The 17,437-nt window shown below is 39.9% G+C and overlaps 1 protein-coding gene across 1 annotated transcript in view; it reads left to right on the top strand.

Moving 5' to 3' along the window:
- LOC126176035 (39S ribosomal protein L22, mitochondrial) overlaps window positions 1-15,684 on the top strand; it is a 41,298-nt gene extending 25,614 nt beyond the window's left edge. The window contains exons 4-5 of the mRNA XM_049923167.1: window positions 8,068-8,298; window positions 15,572-15,684. Of these exons, the coding sequence (XP_049779124.1) occupies window positions 8,068-8,291 (224 nt within the window). The 3' untranslated portion in view covers window positions 8,292-8,298; window positions 15,572-15,684. The remainder of the gene's footprint in view (window positions 1-8,067; window positions 8,299-15,571) is intronic.
- Window positions 15,685-17,437: the final 1,753 nt, after the last annotated feature.

The following is a 17,437-nucleotide window of genomic DNA, read 5'->3' on the forward strand; positions in this document are numbered from 1 at the left end:
TTGTGTGATGTCCCTAGGTTAGTTAGATTTAAGTAGTTCTAAGTTCTAGGGGACTGATGACCATAGATGTTAAGTCCCATAGTGCTCAGAGCCATTTGAACCATTTGATGCGCAGTGCAATCTGAGCTATAGTGGGTAGTCTCCATGTGACCCGTGTTTACGTTCAATGATTTTGCTGTGTCCCCTTTGTTTACTCTCACGTCAAATGAAAACAAAACGGATATCCGTGGCCGGGAGCTATCAAGTGAATTAAAACACATTCACATAATTACTAAAAGCTGAAATATGTCATTAGTTTCAGATTTTATTTTATTTCCACCTTTCTGACAGTCAAGCATTAATCGCCTTGCGGAACAATGAAGTTATTTTTGTCTGTTTGCTAAAGAAATTTGACTTTTGCTAATCTTTTCCGCAGAGGCAGTCAATGTATCTGAAACGAAATGTTTAATTCGACAGTACTGGGTAGTTTCAACTGTTCGCTGCATTTCAAGTGCACGTTTTCATTTTCTAGCACGTATGGCATTATGCCATAATAAAGAACCAAACACGATATAATACAGTACTGGTGCTCCAAGAAAATTTACATCCTGAAAACCACACTTAAAAGCTTAATATCAGGTCGGGGTCTACGATACTTCATTAGGAATCTAGACATACCAGTGTGCCTTTAAGTATGCACTTTAAATGTGCACATTTTAATATGGTTCACAAAATTCCGATGCTCTTGCAGTATCATCTTTCATTGATGATCTTTTACACGTATGTACATACGGGCTTCCTACGTCGTGATATCTACCCAAGCGCGGTGTCGCCTGTTACCTGAGCTCTCTGGCAACTGCTGAAATGAACCTATTTGTAACAGGTCGCGGGAAAATATTACGATTGATGGTTTGAAAAGCGTTACTTTCAAAGTAAACATCCTTTTACGTAAGTTGAACTACGTACAAGAATGGACCGTGAATTTATTAAATCACAAAGCGTTTGACTCTCATTTAAAAATCAGGTGTCTGATGATGAGCCATTTAGAAGCATTTCGAACCCTCGAACCCTGAAGATCAGACATTTATGTCATTATTAAAAATTTTACAGGCACATTTGTATGATATCTCTTAAAGCATAACATGCGCAAAAAAGATCAACAGTATATACGAAAGCTTAGCTTCTCTTGCAGCTTGAGACCAATATTTTATGTGAAAGCTTTGCTTTTCTTGTAACAACACTATGTATATTAATTTAAACTATTAACTTTCCCTGTTTGGCGCGCTACTTAACACTGATGTTGCTATTGGCTGACTACATCACCTGTCCTATGCTCTGAATATCCTCTGTCATCGGCTGGCGAGATTGTGACATGAGTTACGAACGGCTTACAAAAGCGCATCGAAATCTCGGTTTCAATGGTTCGGAAAGTAACATGCGGTGTTTGGTGGATTTTCTAATGTATGTTTTCGTAATACGAAAATACGCAGCGTACATGTTGCTGCACATCAAAGATATTTCCAAAACGTGTCTTTTTCTCTGAGTTTGGTTTTATAAAGTGCCAGGAAATTGTACGCCCATGTACAAAACCATAACCATTCAAAGGAGTGATAGGGGAAAATATATTGTCATCCGGGAGAAAGTGTGTTTTTAACCGGGAAATCCGGGAAAAATCCGGGAATTTTTTTTCCTTGTCCACGTAGACACCCTGTAATTATACACATTAATCCTGTGCCTCTTTTCTTGGTTTTTATCTTGTAACTCCTACATCTACATGGATACTCTGCAAATTGCATTTAAGTGCCTGGCAGAGGCAAGTAATTCTCTATTTTTTCCAATCTCCTATACTGTGCAGAAAGAGTGAACACCTATATTTTTCCGTACAAACGGTGATGTTCCTTATATTATTGTGGTAGTCGTTTCTCCCTATGTAGGTTGGTGTCAACAAATATTTTCACATTCTTTTCAAGACACTGTCCATTCCGTTTTACTGATTTTCCAAGTTCTTTGCTGCCACAGACAGAATTACAATGTTATCTGTAAACCTTAAGATTTTATTTCAGCTCCCTGAAATTAAGTTCCCTTACCAAGCTTCTCCTTGGCTTCTTTACTGCTTGCTCATTGTACAGACTGAATAACATGGGGGACAGGCAACAACACTGCCTCACACTCTTCTCAGGTACCATGTGTCCTTTGAGCCTTGTAACTATTGTCTTGTCCTGTTCAAGTTGTAGATAACCTCCCACCCCATCTATTTTATTCCAGCTGTCTTCAGAATTTAAGAGTGTATTCCAGTTAGCACAGTCAAAAGCTATCTCTAAATCTACTACTGCTAGAAGTATGAGTTAACATCTTTTTTCAGCCTTTCTTTTAAGGTAACTCAAAGAGTCAATATTTCTTTGCATATTTCTACATTCCTCCAGAATCCAAATTGTTTTTCTGAATGATTAGTTTCTGCCAGTCTTTCCACTTTTCTGTAAATAATTTGTGCTAGTAATTTGCTATCGTGGCCCATTAAAGTTCTTGTTGAAGCCTGAGGATATTTCACTTGCCTCATATCTCTTGCATATCAGGTGGAGTAGTTTTGTTATGGTTGCTCCCCCCAAAGATCTCAATAATTCTGAGGGAATGTTATCAATTCCAAGTGCCTTGTTTGAACTTAGATCTATCAGCGCTCTGTCAAGTGCTTTTAGTAATATGGATTTTATCTTTCCCATAGCCATGAATGTTTCTACAACATCACCAGTAAATTATCGTCAGAATGCACTTTTGCTTCTGGAAATGTGTTGCAGTGTAAAATATGGCTTCGAAATCCCTGTATACTATTTATAATCTGTCTGAAACACTTCAAGTGTCTCCAGGTCTCTTCCACATATCCTTTCATGATTCTTATACCAAGAGTTAGAAATGATTAAAATTTGGTCTGTGTAGAATTCTACCCAGTCTATGTTCTCCCACATTTTTTTCTCCTCCTCGTTTTCGTACTGTCAGATTTCAGTCCCTGTCACAGTTAAATGTCCCGTAACAAAGTGAAGAATTTCTTGTATCTCATGGTATATTCTTTCACTCTCTTCAGCATCTATGGAACTCGGAGGCATATTTTCAGCATCTGTGCAACTAGTAGGTGTTTATAGCAATACTACTGGGGTGGAAATTGGTTTGATAATGTATTCACTGTGCTGTTCACCTGCATTTCTATTATACATTATTAGACTTACTCTTGATTTACCCCTATTTCATTTTGTGTTAATTAGCATGTATTCAGCTTACCATTCTTTACTAATTCCCACTGTATCTACCTTCAACCTATTCATTTTTCTTTTTCAGTTCCCTACCCTACTTACCTGATTAACAGATCTAACATTCCAAGTTCCGACCCATAGTACCCTAGATTTGTTTTTCCTGATTACAACTTCCTCCTGTGTAGTTTGTTGCCTCAAGATTCAAGTGTAGCACTATTTTACCTCCAGAATATTCTGTTTGAGGGGATGCCATTATCATTAGATCTGCCATGTCCTCAGGAAATATGTCAGCTGTACTTTCCTCTTGCTTTGAGCTGTTCATAGTACCAAAATAGGGAGATTGTGTTGGCTAATGTTATAAGGCCGGATGAGTCAATCATCCAGACTGTTACCTATGCAATTACTGAAAGTACCTTTGCCCCTCTTTAGGAACTATATGTTACTTTGGCTTCCCCATAGATAGTCCTCCAATGTGGTTGCACCTAAGGTACAGCTATCTATGTATGATTGAGGCAAACAAATCATCCCTTGGTTACAAGACCCATCCTAAATGCTGTTCCCTCTTTCACTTATAATTCTCTCACTGTCATCCTGTAGTCTTTGTGAGGAAGCAAAGTTGTAGGTTTGGATCACTTAATCTGCATATATCGAAGATTTTATATTATATCCTGTGATACCACTCTGTCCAAAGAATATCATCTACATCTGCATCTACATTTATACTCCGCAAGCCACCCAACGGTGTGTGGCGGAGGGCACTTTACGTGCCACTGTCATTACCTCTGTTTTCTGTTCCAGTCGCGTATGGTTCGCGGGAAGAACGACTGTCTGAAAGCCTCCGTGCGCGCTCGAATCTCTCTAATTTTACATTTGTGATCTCCTCGGGAGTATAAGTAGGGGGAAGCAATATATTCGATACCTCATCCAGAAACACACCCTCTCGAAACCTGGCGAGCAAGCTACACCGCGATGCAGAGCGCCTCTCTTGCAAAGTCTACCACTTGAGTTTGCTAAACATCTCCGTAACGCTATCACAGGGTTACCAAATAACCCTGTGACGAAACGCGACGCTCTTCTTTGGATCTTCTCTATCTCTTCCGTCAACCCGATCTGGTATGGATCGCACACTGATGAGCAATACTCAAGTATAGGTCGAACGAGTGTTTTGTAAGCCACTTCCTTTGTTGATGGACTACATTTTCTAAGGACTCTCCCAATGAATCTCAACCTGGTACCTGCCTTACCAACAATTAATTTTATATGATCATTCCACTTCAAATCGTTCTGCATGCATACTCCCAGATATTTTACAGAAGTAACTGCTACCATTGTTTGTTCCGCTACCATATAATTATACAATAAAGGATCCTTCTTTCTATGTATTCGCAATACATTACATTTGTCTATGCTAAGGGTCAGTTGCCACTCCCTGCACCAAGTGCCTATCCGCTGTAGATCTTCCTGCATTTTGCTACAATTTTCTAATGCTGCAACTTTTCTGTATACTACAGCATCATCCGCGAAAAGCTGCATGGAACTTCCGACACTATCTACTAGGTCATTTATATATATTGTGAAAAGTAATGGTCCCATAACACTCCCCTGTGGTACGCCAGAGGTTACTTTAACATCTGTAGACATCTCTCCATTGATAACAACATGCTGTGTTCTGTTTGCTAAAAATTCTTCAATCCAGCCACACAGCTGGTCTGATATTCCGTAGGCTCTTACTTTGTTTATCAGGCGACAGTGCGGATCCGTATCGAACGCCTTCTGGAAGTCAAGGAAAATAGCATCTACCTGGGAGCTTGTATCTAATATTTTCTGGGTCTCATGAACAAATAAAGCGAGTTGGGTCTCACACGATTGCTGTTTCCGGAATCCGTGTTGATTCCTACAGAGTAGATTCTGAGTTTCCAAAAACGACATGATACTCGAGCAAAAAACATGTTCCAAAATTTTACAACAGATCGGTGTCAGAGATGTAGGTCTATAGTTTTGCACATCTGCTCGACGACCCTTCTTGAAGACTGGGACTACCTGTGCTCTTTTCCAATCATTTAGAACCTTCCGCTCCTCTAGAGACTTGTGGTACACGACTGTTAGAAGGGGGGCAAGTTCTTTCGCGTACTCTGTGTAGAATCGAGTTGGTATCCCGTCAGGTCCAGTGGACTTTCCTCTGTTGAGTGATTCCAGTTGCTTTTCTATTCCTTGGACACTTATTTCGATGTCAGCCATTTTTTCTTTTGTGCGAGGATTTAGAGAAGGAACTGCAGTGCGGTCTTCCTCTGTGAAACAGCTTTGGAAAATGGTGTTTAGTATTTCAGCTTTATGCGTGTCATCCTCTGTTTCAATGCCATCATCATCCCGGAGTGTCTGGATATGCTGTTTCGAGCCACTTACTGATTTAACGTAAGACCAGAACTTCCTAGGATTTTCTGTCAAGTCGGTACATAGAATTTTACTTTCGAATTCACTGAACGCTTCACGCATAGCCCTCCTTACACGAACTTTGACATCGTTTAGCTTCTGTTTGTCTGAGAGGTTTTGGCTGCGTTTAAACTTGCAGTGAAGCTCTCTTTGTTTTCGCAGTAGTTTTCTAACTTTGTTGTTGAACTACGGTGGGTTTTTCCCGTCCCTCACAGTTTTACTCAGCACGTACCTGTCTAAAACGCATTTTACGATTGCCTTGAACTTTTTCCATAAACACTCAACATTGTCAGTGTCGGAACAGGAATTTTCATTTTGATCTGTTAGGTAGTCTGAAATCTGCCTTTTATTACTCTTGCTAAACAGATAAACCTTCCTCCCTTTTTTTATATTCCTATTAACTTCCATATTAAGAGATGCTGCAATGGCCTTATGATCACTGATTCCTGTTCTGCACTTACAGAGTCGAAAAGTTCGGGTCTGTTTGTTATCAGTAGGTCCAAGATGTTATCTCCACGAGTCGGTTCTCTGTTTAATTGCTCGAGGTAATTTTCGGATAGTGCACTCAGTATAATGTCACTCGATGTTCTGTCCCTACCACCCATCCTAAACATCTGAGTGCCCCAGTCTATATCTGGTAAATTGAAATCTCCACCTAAGACTATAACATGCTGAGAAAATTTATGTGAAATGTATTCCAAATTTTCTCTCAGTTGTTCTGCCACTAATGCTGCTGAGTCGGGAGGTCGGTAAAATGAGCCAATTATTAACCTAGCTCGGTTGTTGAGTGTAACCTCCACCCATAATAATTCACAGGAACTATCCACTTCTACTTCACTACAGGATAAACTACTACTAACAGCGACAAACACGCCACCACCGGTCGCATGCAATATAGCCTCCAGTTATTGGCATAAATGATCACTCATTTGACTCCCAGCCTGTAAAGTTGAGAATTGAAAGGTATGGATCAGAAGACAGAATGAGCCAAAATATGTAACAAATAACAATAAATTTATTCTACAATCTTGGTGGAAATTACATTTTAACACATTGTAACATTCTTTCAACGAAATTTGAGTGTAAGGGTTTGCCTTAAGCTGCATTTTCTGGCTGTTCTTTGTTAGTTTGTTACACTTAAATTTTGTCAGTACATCCTCCAGATGTACCTCACAAAAATAATAATAACCTGTTCAACTCTCAAACTCTCACCAAAATTGTAATTGATTATCAAGAATATTTGCAAATTTGCATGAAATTGGAATAGCTTACTATGATTTATCAAATGTGGAAGTGAGGTTTTGTGGAAAAAATATCAGTAAGGATTCTGAAATTCTGTACTTTTACACCATGCACCCTGAAAAAGTTTATTTCAGGTTTGCAGTGGAGCTTTATCAGGAAGTGATGTGGTGTTATGACTGCACCCAGACTGTAAAGGACTGATGCCTCAAACTTTACGTGTTGGTCATATGATAAAAACCTAAACAATAAATTAAATTATAGCAAAAACATGGGGCATTTGTATCTCTGGCAACTTTTTCAATTATTATGGGTGATACTGAATCTCTACACATCTTTGGTGACAAACACCTTGTTTCACTGGAAGTTCCTGTGTGCTAGACCATACCCCATTTCCTTCTACTAACACAACACTACTGCATAGCACCCAAAAAGCTTCCCTTGCTTTAGATTATTCCTTAAGTAATTACACAGGAGCATGTGTAGTGTGGCTAGAAACATCAAAATTTCAAGTCCCTGAGTTTGTACAAATATCTTTAAGCAAAAATCAACTACTGGAAACTCCATGTGGGAATATCAACAACGTAGGGAAAGAGAGATTGCTATTTACAATAAAGAAGGCTTGCAGACTGGCACAGTTAAAACACACTTCATAAAGCTTTTGCCCACAGCCTCCGTTCGTAAAACACACACACACACACACACACACACACACACAGTCACACACAGTCACACACATGCAAGCAAGCAGGCGCACCACATGCACACATGACTGCCAGCTCCAGCATCTCAGGCTGGAATGTAACATCAAGTGGGATGCAAGCAACAGTTTGGAGGGGGTGGGGAAGGGGAAGAGGAAGATATAGTAGCAAATGTCAAATTATTCACCTTGCACCTGATGTGGTTTTAATAAATTTGGCTGGCTTATAAACTGATTGAAAAATGTAAATTTGCAAGTGAGGCTGGCTGCTAGGGGATACATTTCTTCAGTAGATAACTGTTTAAACAATGTGACCACTAGGAGCCTGTCCTTTCAGAATAATGTAACCCACCTACTTGCTTATTGCAGATCGTAGTCATATTAAGATTGTGTTTTTATTTTTTAAGAACACCACCTAGTTTACTAGACAAGATTTTGACTTGCTATATTTCTGATTCTATTTCTCTCTTTATGCAGCTGAATCATTTGTTGGCAAGGGGTTGGTTGTAAAAGGGATACGGAGACATGCAAGAGCAAGACACGGCTTAGTGGAGTACTTTCACTGTCATTACTTTGTACGGCTGGAGGAAGGGAAGCCTCCAGAACACTATTATCCATATCAACGAGAACTCTCAGGTCAGGAATTACTGGACAAGTGGCTGACTAAGATGCGGAGCAGGAAGATCACCAGCTCATTGTAGTAGGCAGGTATGTATCACCAAATAAATGTATGAGGAGGGAATATAGTGTGTTGTCACCTACAGTTCATTTACCATACTGCATTGTACTGTCAGAAAGCAGGAATAAAGAAAAAGAGAACTATTGAAATCATATTATTTGCAGTTACACACTACATGGTCTAAAAACACAGGTTGCATTTTGAATTGTAGGAACCTGAGCTTTCTCTGCTAATTATGCAGGTTGTTATGAAGTTGGCCGTAGCTCCTGGTGTTAAAATGCATCGAACTCTAGCGTGATATTTACTCATACTATTTTTAAACAAGTAGTCAAGAAGTTTCACATCTGACAATTATAATTTTACTTTATTTGATTTCAAGATGTGCTACATTTCCCAGTACATTCCACTTAAAGAGTTGGGCTGGAATGTTAAGACTTGTTGATAGTGTAAACCAAACTGAACAAAATAAGAACTGCAACTGTGCAGTTCTTGTAAAATACCATGTAATTCTGTAAAAAATTGTTATCATACAAATACAGGTCTAACTGCACAACATATACTGGAATGAAAATTATTGAATGTTCTGGAGCTACTATGAAGAAAATGACTTCCAGAAATGATATAACAATACTGCTAAAGCTGAAAGACAATTTTGAGCTCTCTACGTCAATAATGAGAATTAATTCCATATCAGTACCCATTTTGAAAATACTTGATGTTGTACAAAAAATTATAAATGCAACAAAATATGCAAAAAAATAAGATACTGGGAATGAACATTGGACATATTTGTTGTGTATAAGCCTCTAGTCTCATTAATGGCCTCAATTCAATGAGGTAGCCTACAAGTTGCTTCATGTGCACTGTATCGAGCTGAAGCCACTCATCAATGATTAGGCCCTGTGGAGCTGTCATATTGTGAGGCTGTTGACTGATGCATTTCACCTGCTATGTGATTATTTAGCATAGTCAAGACAAGGCTGTTGTCATCTAGGAAGATGAGTGTATCCACTGCATACTCACCATAAAAATGCAGGAAAATGAGCAACACTTGGTCACTGAGAATGTTGAAATATACATTCTGGTTCATTTTCATGGTAAACTGAATGACTAGGCCCAAGTCATGTTCTGGGGGGGGGGGGGGGGGGGGGAATCTACACAGAACCATCTCTGGCCTGAACCACATCCTCCACACACTGAAGGTTAAATGCTTCATTGGACCGTTGGTGCACTCAGTACCTTGCATCATTTGAAAAGAGGCAAAATAGTGACTTGTCACAGCACATTACATGCCTCCTGTCAATTGCTGTACAGTTTCCGCGTTGTTTGTCCCATTGAAGTTTAGCTTTATATGCTGCTGTGAGCCATGGCCTTTGTATTGTACTTGACGCCAGAAGCCTGTAGCATGCAGTTCCCTTTGCTAAGGGAAACTAATTTAGATGGCCTTGCTTTCACCAGTAAGGGAACCATGTCGGGTTTGAAATTGTCACTAGTGAACATGGCAGTGCTTCAGAATTGCTAGTTTTGTATGGGAATTGGATACATGTCCTAATATCCTTCCCCCCCCCCCCCCCCCCCCCATCTCTCTCTCAGTCCATCTCCTCCTCCTCCTCCTCCTCCTCCTCCTCCTCCTCCTCCATCCCTCTGTCAATCATCTTCTTCCACATCTCTCTGTTCATTTGCTGTTCCCTCCCCTGTCCTCCATGCTAACCATCTCCTCTTTCCCCCTCTCTCTGGCCTTTAGCTTAGTCTAATGTTAATACAATTCAGATTCTGTAGTAGTTGTGTTGTTGTGGTCTTCAGTCCAGAGACTGGTTTGATGCAGCTCTTCATGCTACTCTATTCTGTGCAAGCTTCTTCATCTCCCAGTACTTACTGCAACCTACATCCTTCTGAATTTGCTTAGTGTATTCATCTCTAGGTCTCCCTCTACAATTTTTACCCTCCACACTGCCCTCCAATGCTAAATTTGTGATCCCTTGATGTCTCAGAACATGTCCTACCAACCGGTCCCTTCTTCTTGTCAAGTTGTGCCACAAACTCCTCTTCTCCCCAATTCTATTCAATACCTCCTCATTAGTTATGTGATCTACCCATCTAATCTTCAGCATTCTTCTGTAGCACTACGTTTCGAAAGCTTCTATTCTCTTCTTGTCCAAACTATTTATCGTCCATGTTTCACTTCCATACATGGCTACACTCCATACAAATACTTTCAGAAAGGACTTCGTGACACTTAAATCTATACTCGATGTCAACAAATTTCTCTTCTTCAGATACGCTTTCCTTGCCATCGCCAGTCTACATTTTATATCCTCTCTACTTCGACCATCATCAGTTATTTTGCTCCCCAAATAGCAAAACTCCTTTACTACTTTAAGTGTCTCATTTCCAAATCTAATTCCCTCAGCATCACCCGACTTAATTTGACTACATTCCAGTATCCTCATTTTGCTTTTGTTGATGTTCATCTTATATCCTTCTTTCAAGACACTGTCCATTCCGTTCAACTGCTCTTCCAAGTCCTTTGCTGTCTCTGACAGAATTACAATGTCATCGGCGAACCTCAAAGTTTTTATTTCTTCTCCATGGATTTTAATTCCAACTCCGAATTTTTCTTTTGTTTCCTTTACTGCTTGCTCAATATACAGATTGAATAACATCAGGGAGAGGCTACAACCGTGTCTCACTCCCTTCCCAACCACTATTTCCCTTTCATGCCCCTCGACTCTTATAACTGCCATCTGGTTTCTGTACAAATTGTAAATAGCCTTTTGCTCCCTGTATTTTACCCCTGCCACCTTTAGAATTTGAAAGAGAGTATTCCAGTCAACATTGTCAAAAGCTTTCTCCAAGTCTACAAATGCTAGAAACGTATGTTTGCCTTTCCTTAATCTTTCTCCTAAGATAAGTCAAAGGGTCAGTATTGCCTCACGTGTTCCAAATTGATCTTCCCTGAGGTCGGCTTCTACCAGTTTTTCCATTCTTCTGTAAAGAATTCACATTAGTATTTTGCAGCCGTGGCTTATTAAACTGCAGTTCGGTAATTTTCACATATGTCAAAACCTGCTTCCTTTGGGATTGGAACTATTATATTCTTCTTGAAGTCTGAGGGTATTTCACCTGTCTCATACATCTTGCTCACCAGATGATAGAGTTTCGTCAGGACTGGCTTTCCCAAGGCCGTCAGTAGTTCTAATGGAATGTTGTCTACTCCTGGGGCCTTGTTTCGACTTAGGTCTTTCAGTGCTCTGTCAAACTCTTCACGCAGTATCGTATCTCCCATTTCATCTTCATCTTCCATTACCATAATATTATCCTCAAGTACCTCGCCCTTTTATAGACCCTCTATATACTCCTTCCACCTTTCTGCTTTCCCTTCTTTGCTTGAACTGGGTTTCCATCTGATCTCTTGATATTCATACAAGTGGTTCTATTTTCTCCAAAGGTCTCTTTAACTTTATTGTAGGCAATATCTATCTTACCCCTAGTGAGATAAGCCTCTACATCCTTACATTTGTTCTCTAGCCATCCCTGCTTAGCCATTTTGCACTTCCTGTCGATCTCATTTTTGTGATGTTTGTATTCCTTTTTGCCTGCTTCATTTACTGCATTTTTATATTTTCTCCTTTCATCAATTAAATTTAATATTTCTTCTGTTACCCAAGGATTTCTTCTAGCCTTCATCTTTTTACCTACTTGATCCTCTGCATCCTCTGCTGTCTTCACTACTTCATCCCTCAGAGCTACCCATTCTTTTTCTATTGTATTTCTTTCCCCCATTCCTGTCAATTGTCCCCTTATGCTCTCCCTGAAACTCTGTACAACCTCTGGTTTAGTCAGTTTATCCAGGTCCCATCTCCTTAAATTCCCACCTTTTTGCAGTTTCTCCAGTTTTAATCTACAGTTCATAACCAATAGATTGTGGTCAGAATCCACATCTGCCCCTGGAAATGTCTTACAATTCAAAACCTTGTTCCTACATCTCTGTCTTACCGTTATATAATCTATCTGATGCCTTCTAGTATCTCCTGGATTCTTCCATGTGTACAACCTTCTTTTATGATTCTTGAACCAAGTGTTAGCTATGATTAAGTTATGCTCTGTGCAAAATTCTACCAGACGCTTCCTCTTTCATTTCTTAGCCCCAATCCATATTCACCTACTATGTTTCCTTCTCTCCCTTTTCCTACTCTCGAATTCCAGTCACCCATGACTATTAAATTTTCATCTCCCTTCACTACCTGAATAATTTCTTTTATCTCATCATACATTTCATCAATTTCTTCATCATCTGCAGAGCTAGTTGTTATGTAAACTTGTACTACTGTAGTAGGCATGGGTTTCGTGTCTTATCTTGTCCACAACAATGTGTTCACTATGCTGTTTGTAGTAGCTTACCCACATTCCTATTTTTTTTATTCATTATTAAACGTACTCCTGCATTACCCCTATTTGATTTTGTATTTATAACCCTGTATTCATCTGACCAAAAGTCTTGTTCCTCCTGCCACCGAACTTCACTAATTCCACTATATCTAACTTTAACCTATCCATTTCCCTTTTTAAATTTTCTAACCTACCTGCCCGATTAAGAGATCTGTCATGCCACGCTCTGATCCGTAGAACGCCAGTTTTCTTTCTCCTGATAACGACATCCTCTTGAGTAGTCCCTGCCCGGAGATCCGAATGGGGGACTATTTTACCTCTGGAATATTTTACCCAAGAGGACGCCATCTTCATTTAACCATACCGTAAAGCTGCATGCCCTTGGGAAAAATTACGGCCATAGTTTCCCCTTGCTCTCTGTAGTAGTATTCTAATCATAAGCTGATAAGACATAATACAATTTTCTGTTTTCTGTGAAAATGGACTAGGAGGCAGAAAACAGAACAACACATTGTTGTGCATACAATTTTTGTTTAAAAATATGTTTAATGAGAAAGACTACATGTAAGAGAAACAATTTGTCTAACATTTTAAATGCCCTGCTATTGTGGTTAAAACTGACTGTGAGGAAGAAAACAAAATTGCACTTTTGCACAGCAGAGTGCAGTGCACCACAGCACAGCATTTTCTTTCTTGCAGTTGTTTTTAACAGAAAACCTGTACATTGTTGTTCAATATATATATATATATATATCCTATGTCTATCTGAATGTTTATTAGATTATGATGTAACAGTTTGACATAAATCACTCAATAACTTTGAGATTTTTAGTAAAAACATTTTCCCTTCATATATCACATATTATATATATCAAAATATGTAGCCTATACCTGCCCGAATGTTCATTAAAGTATTGTGTAATAATTTAAAGTTACTCAGCTAAGAACTTTTTGAGATTTTTGGTAATAATGTTAAATGATGATGATTTATCTCAATCTAGTAGTATATACTGACAAGTTCTGATGTTTCCCTCCAGTCTGTGTTTACGACCACCAACTTTGCACTGTGTTACATGGCTATGAATGTTATATAATTCATTGTAGACATATTGGACAGTCTGCATTGCTATGCTAACAAATCAGGCATCTACATACACAGTGTCATTGTGGATGAGACCAAACATGATAACTTCTTTCTGCCACTCTGTTGTGTCTTCATGTTGACAGATCTTATTGTGCTGATTCCATACATCTGACTGGCACTTACACAACACTTCACTGGCATGACTTACGTCAGTGGTGAGAATCACATGAGTGCTTGATAACTGGCCTACACCATATACAAACAATGGGCACATTGCGTTGGAATATCAGCAATATTAGGAAAAGAATAGAATGCTGATCATCAAAAGATAACTCATAGGGTTGCAGACAGGTGCAATGAAAAGACTGTTAACATTATAACTTTTGGCAGAAGCCTTCTTCGGTAAAGAAAACACGCACACATTGACTCAAGCAAGCATACCTCATGCATACATGACAACTCAAAGAGGATTGCAGTTGTCATGTGAATAGCAATGTGGAGTGGGGTGGGAAGGGGGAGGGATAGCAGGGTATTGGGGGAGGGGGGAGTGCTGTCTTGTGGGAGTTCACAGACCAGAGATTGTCAGACGCAGTGTCGGGAGGTGAGGTATGTGGGAAAAATATGGGGAGCAGAAAAGGGGAGGAGTACGGAAGGGAAAAGGACGAGCGGGTAAATTGGCTATTTGTGACACACAGAGAGGGGAAGGGAATGTGAGAAGGTAAAAGATGACAGGACAAGTGCATAGAAACTATTGGGTGGAGGGTGTGGGCACAGAAGATTACCTTAGTTTGAGGCCAGGAAAATTTCAGGAGTGGAGAATGTGTTGTAAGGTGAACTCCCACCTGTGCAGTTCAGAAATGCTGGTTGTGGAGGGGAGGATCCAGATGGCTTGGGTTCTGAAGCAGCCATTGAAATGAAGCAGGTTGTCTTCAGCTACATGCTGTGCTGGAGGGTGGTCCACTTTGCTCTTAGCCATAGTTTGTCTGTGGCTTTTTTCCCTGGTGGACAGCTGGTTTGTAGTCATACCAGTATAAAAAGCTGTACGAGAGTGTTGGGTGAATGGACTGAGCAGGACTTGCACATGGATGTTCCTCAGGGGTAAAGGTCAAGATGGGAGTGGCGTAATGATAGACTAGGATGTTGTGTAGGTTGGGTGGGCAATGGAACACCACTGTAAGAGAGGTGGGAATGATCCCGGGTAGGATGTCCTTCATTTCAGGGAATGATAATAGATACTCAAAGTCCTGACGAAGGATGATATTTAGTTCTTCCACTCCGAGGTGTAATTAGGTGACAACGGGGATACTCTTTTGTAGCTAGCTCTTGATGGTGGAGGGATGCATAGAGAAATGGCATGGCACATTCTGGTCAGGGCTAGCGGTCATATGAGTGTGGTGAGGTTTGCTTGCTTGTGTGAATGTGTGTGTGGTTTCTTTGCTGAAGAAGGCTTTGGCCAAAAGCTATAATGTGTAACAGTCTTTTCGTTGTGCCTGTCTGCAACTCAGTGTGTCATCTTTACAGTGAGTAACAGTCTATCCTTATCTTAATATTGTTGCTACACCATCTACAGTCTTCAAAGTGATCAGTGTGCTCTTTCATTTGGGGAAGGGGAGGGGAGAGGTGATTTTTATTTTGTTTGGTGAGCTTATGTTGTTACCTCTGCCTTGATGTTATATTCAGTCCTTACACAATACTTTTGTTAGAGTTTCTGCCCCTGTAATTAAATGATTACTTGCTATTCAGATAGATGATAAAGATATTTTTTACAGCTATAACTCCAAACAGTATCATTAGAACCATATATATTATATTTCAAATTTTTGTTTCAGATCTTCACCATACTTGCAGTATCAGAATTTGCGTTCTGCTTTTCTTACACCACAGTCCTGAAAAATATTCTTGTAAATATAATATTTATAATAAAAATATATTGAAAAACGTACGAGCTTAATACATTAAACAGTAGTTATTCTTAATCTTTGACCTTGGCACTGTTACCCTTTGGCTTTTACAAATTGCATTCATAAAGTTGTAACTGGATTTTACAGATTCACAAATAATGGCCCAGGAATCCCCACCAACAAAGAAATGTGCATCTCTTGGTTTTTGTATACAATAGAGAGGGATGGGAGTATTTTCACAACAGTAACTTAGTGATCCACAGCTTCTCAATGCTGTTCACCAGACCTGCAGATGAACACTCTAGGTGATAAATTCATTGCCATTGACCACTTATGTAATGTTTATGGCTGATGTGATGTCACGTTTTAGTGCACATATGTTCAGTTTTGTTGTTAGTTGGTGAAGCCAATGAATGTGAGAGTAAAAGAACCTAGTTGTGTGGAGAAACTGATCTGTAGCTTTGTTCGAGGCTTAGGTTAGGTTAGAAGGTGACAGTTTGGTTATGGGTTGCCAAAGCTAATGAATGTGAAGCAAGAAAACTCTGATTGTGGTGACACATTGGTCTGTAATTTAGACCATTTGAGAAAATCGCTACTGATGTCCTGTTACAGTCACCATGTTGTTTACGGCATTTGTCACAGGTTTCCAAGGTCACTAGTTAAAGCCAACGACTCGTATCAAATATTTCTCTTTATCCTCGCTCTCTCAGGACAGCCTTTCAATACTGAAACACACACACTCCAAGAGACTCTCAAGGGCATGGGTGTCAGAAAGTGTGGAGTTTCACATCTGTATTCACGTTTGATGCAGCAGGATAGACCATTGCTAAAAGCAGTGTCATGAATGGGAAGCTTTTTCAGGTAATGTGCATAATGGTGATCTGTGTGACTGCTCAAGAGCTACATGTAAAGCACGGTGTGCAATATTGTTTCTAGTGCCAAGCAACTAGCCACAGAATTAAACATACAAGTCACTATATTGGCGATAGTCTCATCTCACAAAACCTTTTAAATTCTGTCTTAGCAGAACAAAATTTGTGGTCAGATGGGCTGAATGCAAGGTGCATAAATGTAAAAAGCCCAAGCAAAAGGGGAAGAAGCCAACCTAGTGTGATGGCGAGTGAGCAAGAAAATAAGGGAGAGATGAATTATCATGCACTAGGTAGACTCAACTGCTGACAGGACAAAGAATATCTGAGAATGGCCCCAAAAAGCTTGTGATTTAGGTAGCTGTCAACAACACTCTTCCAGGCAGTCCGCTGCACTGGTTGCCATGGGGTGTTGGTGGGAAATGAAACACTGTACTCAGTGAAATCACCCCACCTTGCAGGGGAGCTCCCTGTGTGCTGACATGGTAACACCACATTAAACCATCATCATACTAGATCCAAATGGCAATTACTCTGCCCACCCAAAAAGTTCCAAGACTCATTTTATTCTCAGTGTACAAATGACATCAGCAAAGTAGCTACGATGGCAGCTTGAATTAAAAACTCTAAACAACAGATGTGCATTCAGTCAGTTGTGATCGGGCAGGGGTAGGTAGTGGGCATGCTACTGTAGTGTGCCAACATTGTTGTGTCACAAATCACAGCAGAGCACCATCTCTAAGTCAATTGTTCAAGATACTTTCCAGAATGTTTTGAAGATGAGAAAGGTGTGTGGAAACTATGTCTTGCACACCTCAACTCCTCCTGTGACTTGATTGAAATGCAAAATGCAAACTATTCGTGCCTAGAAAAAATTGTCGCAGGTGGTGAGACTTAGTGTTGTCAGTAAGAACCTGCCACAAAA

The sequence above is a fragment of the Schistocerca cancellata genome, chromosome 3 (genome assembly GCF_023864275.1).
Source record: "Schistocerca cancellata isolate TAMUIC-IGC-003103 chromosome 3, iqSchCanc2.1, whole genome shotgun sequence".
In the NCBI taxonomy this organism is placed as follows: domain Eukaryota; kingdom Metazoa; phylum Arthropoda; class Insecta; order Orthoptera; family Acrididae; genus Schistocerca; species Schistocerca cancellata.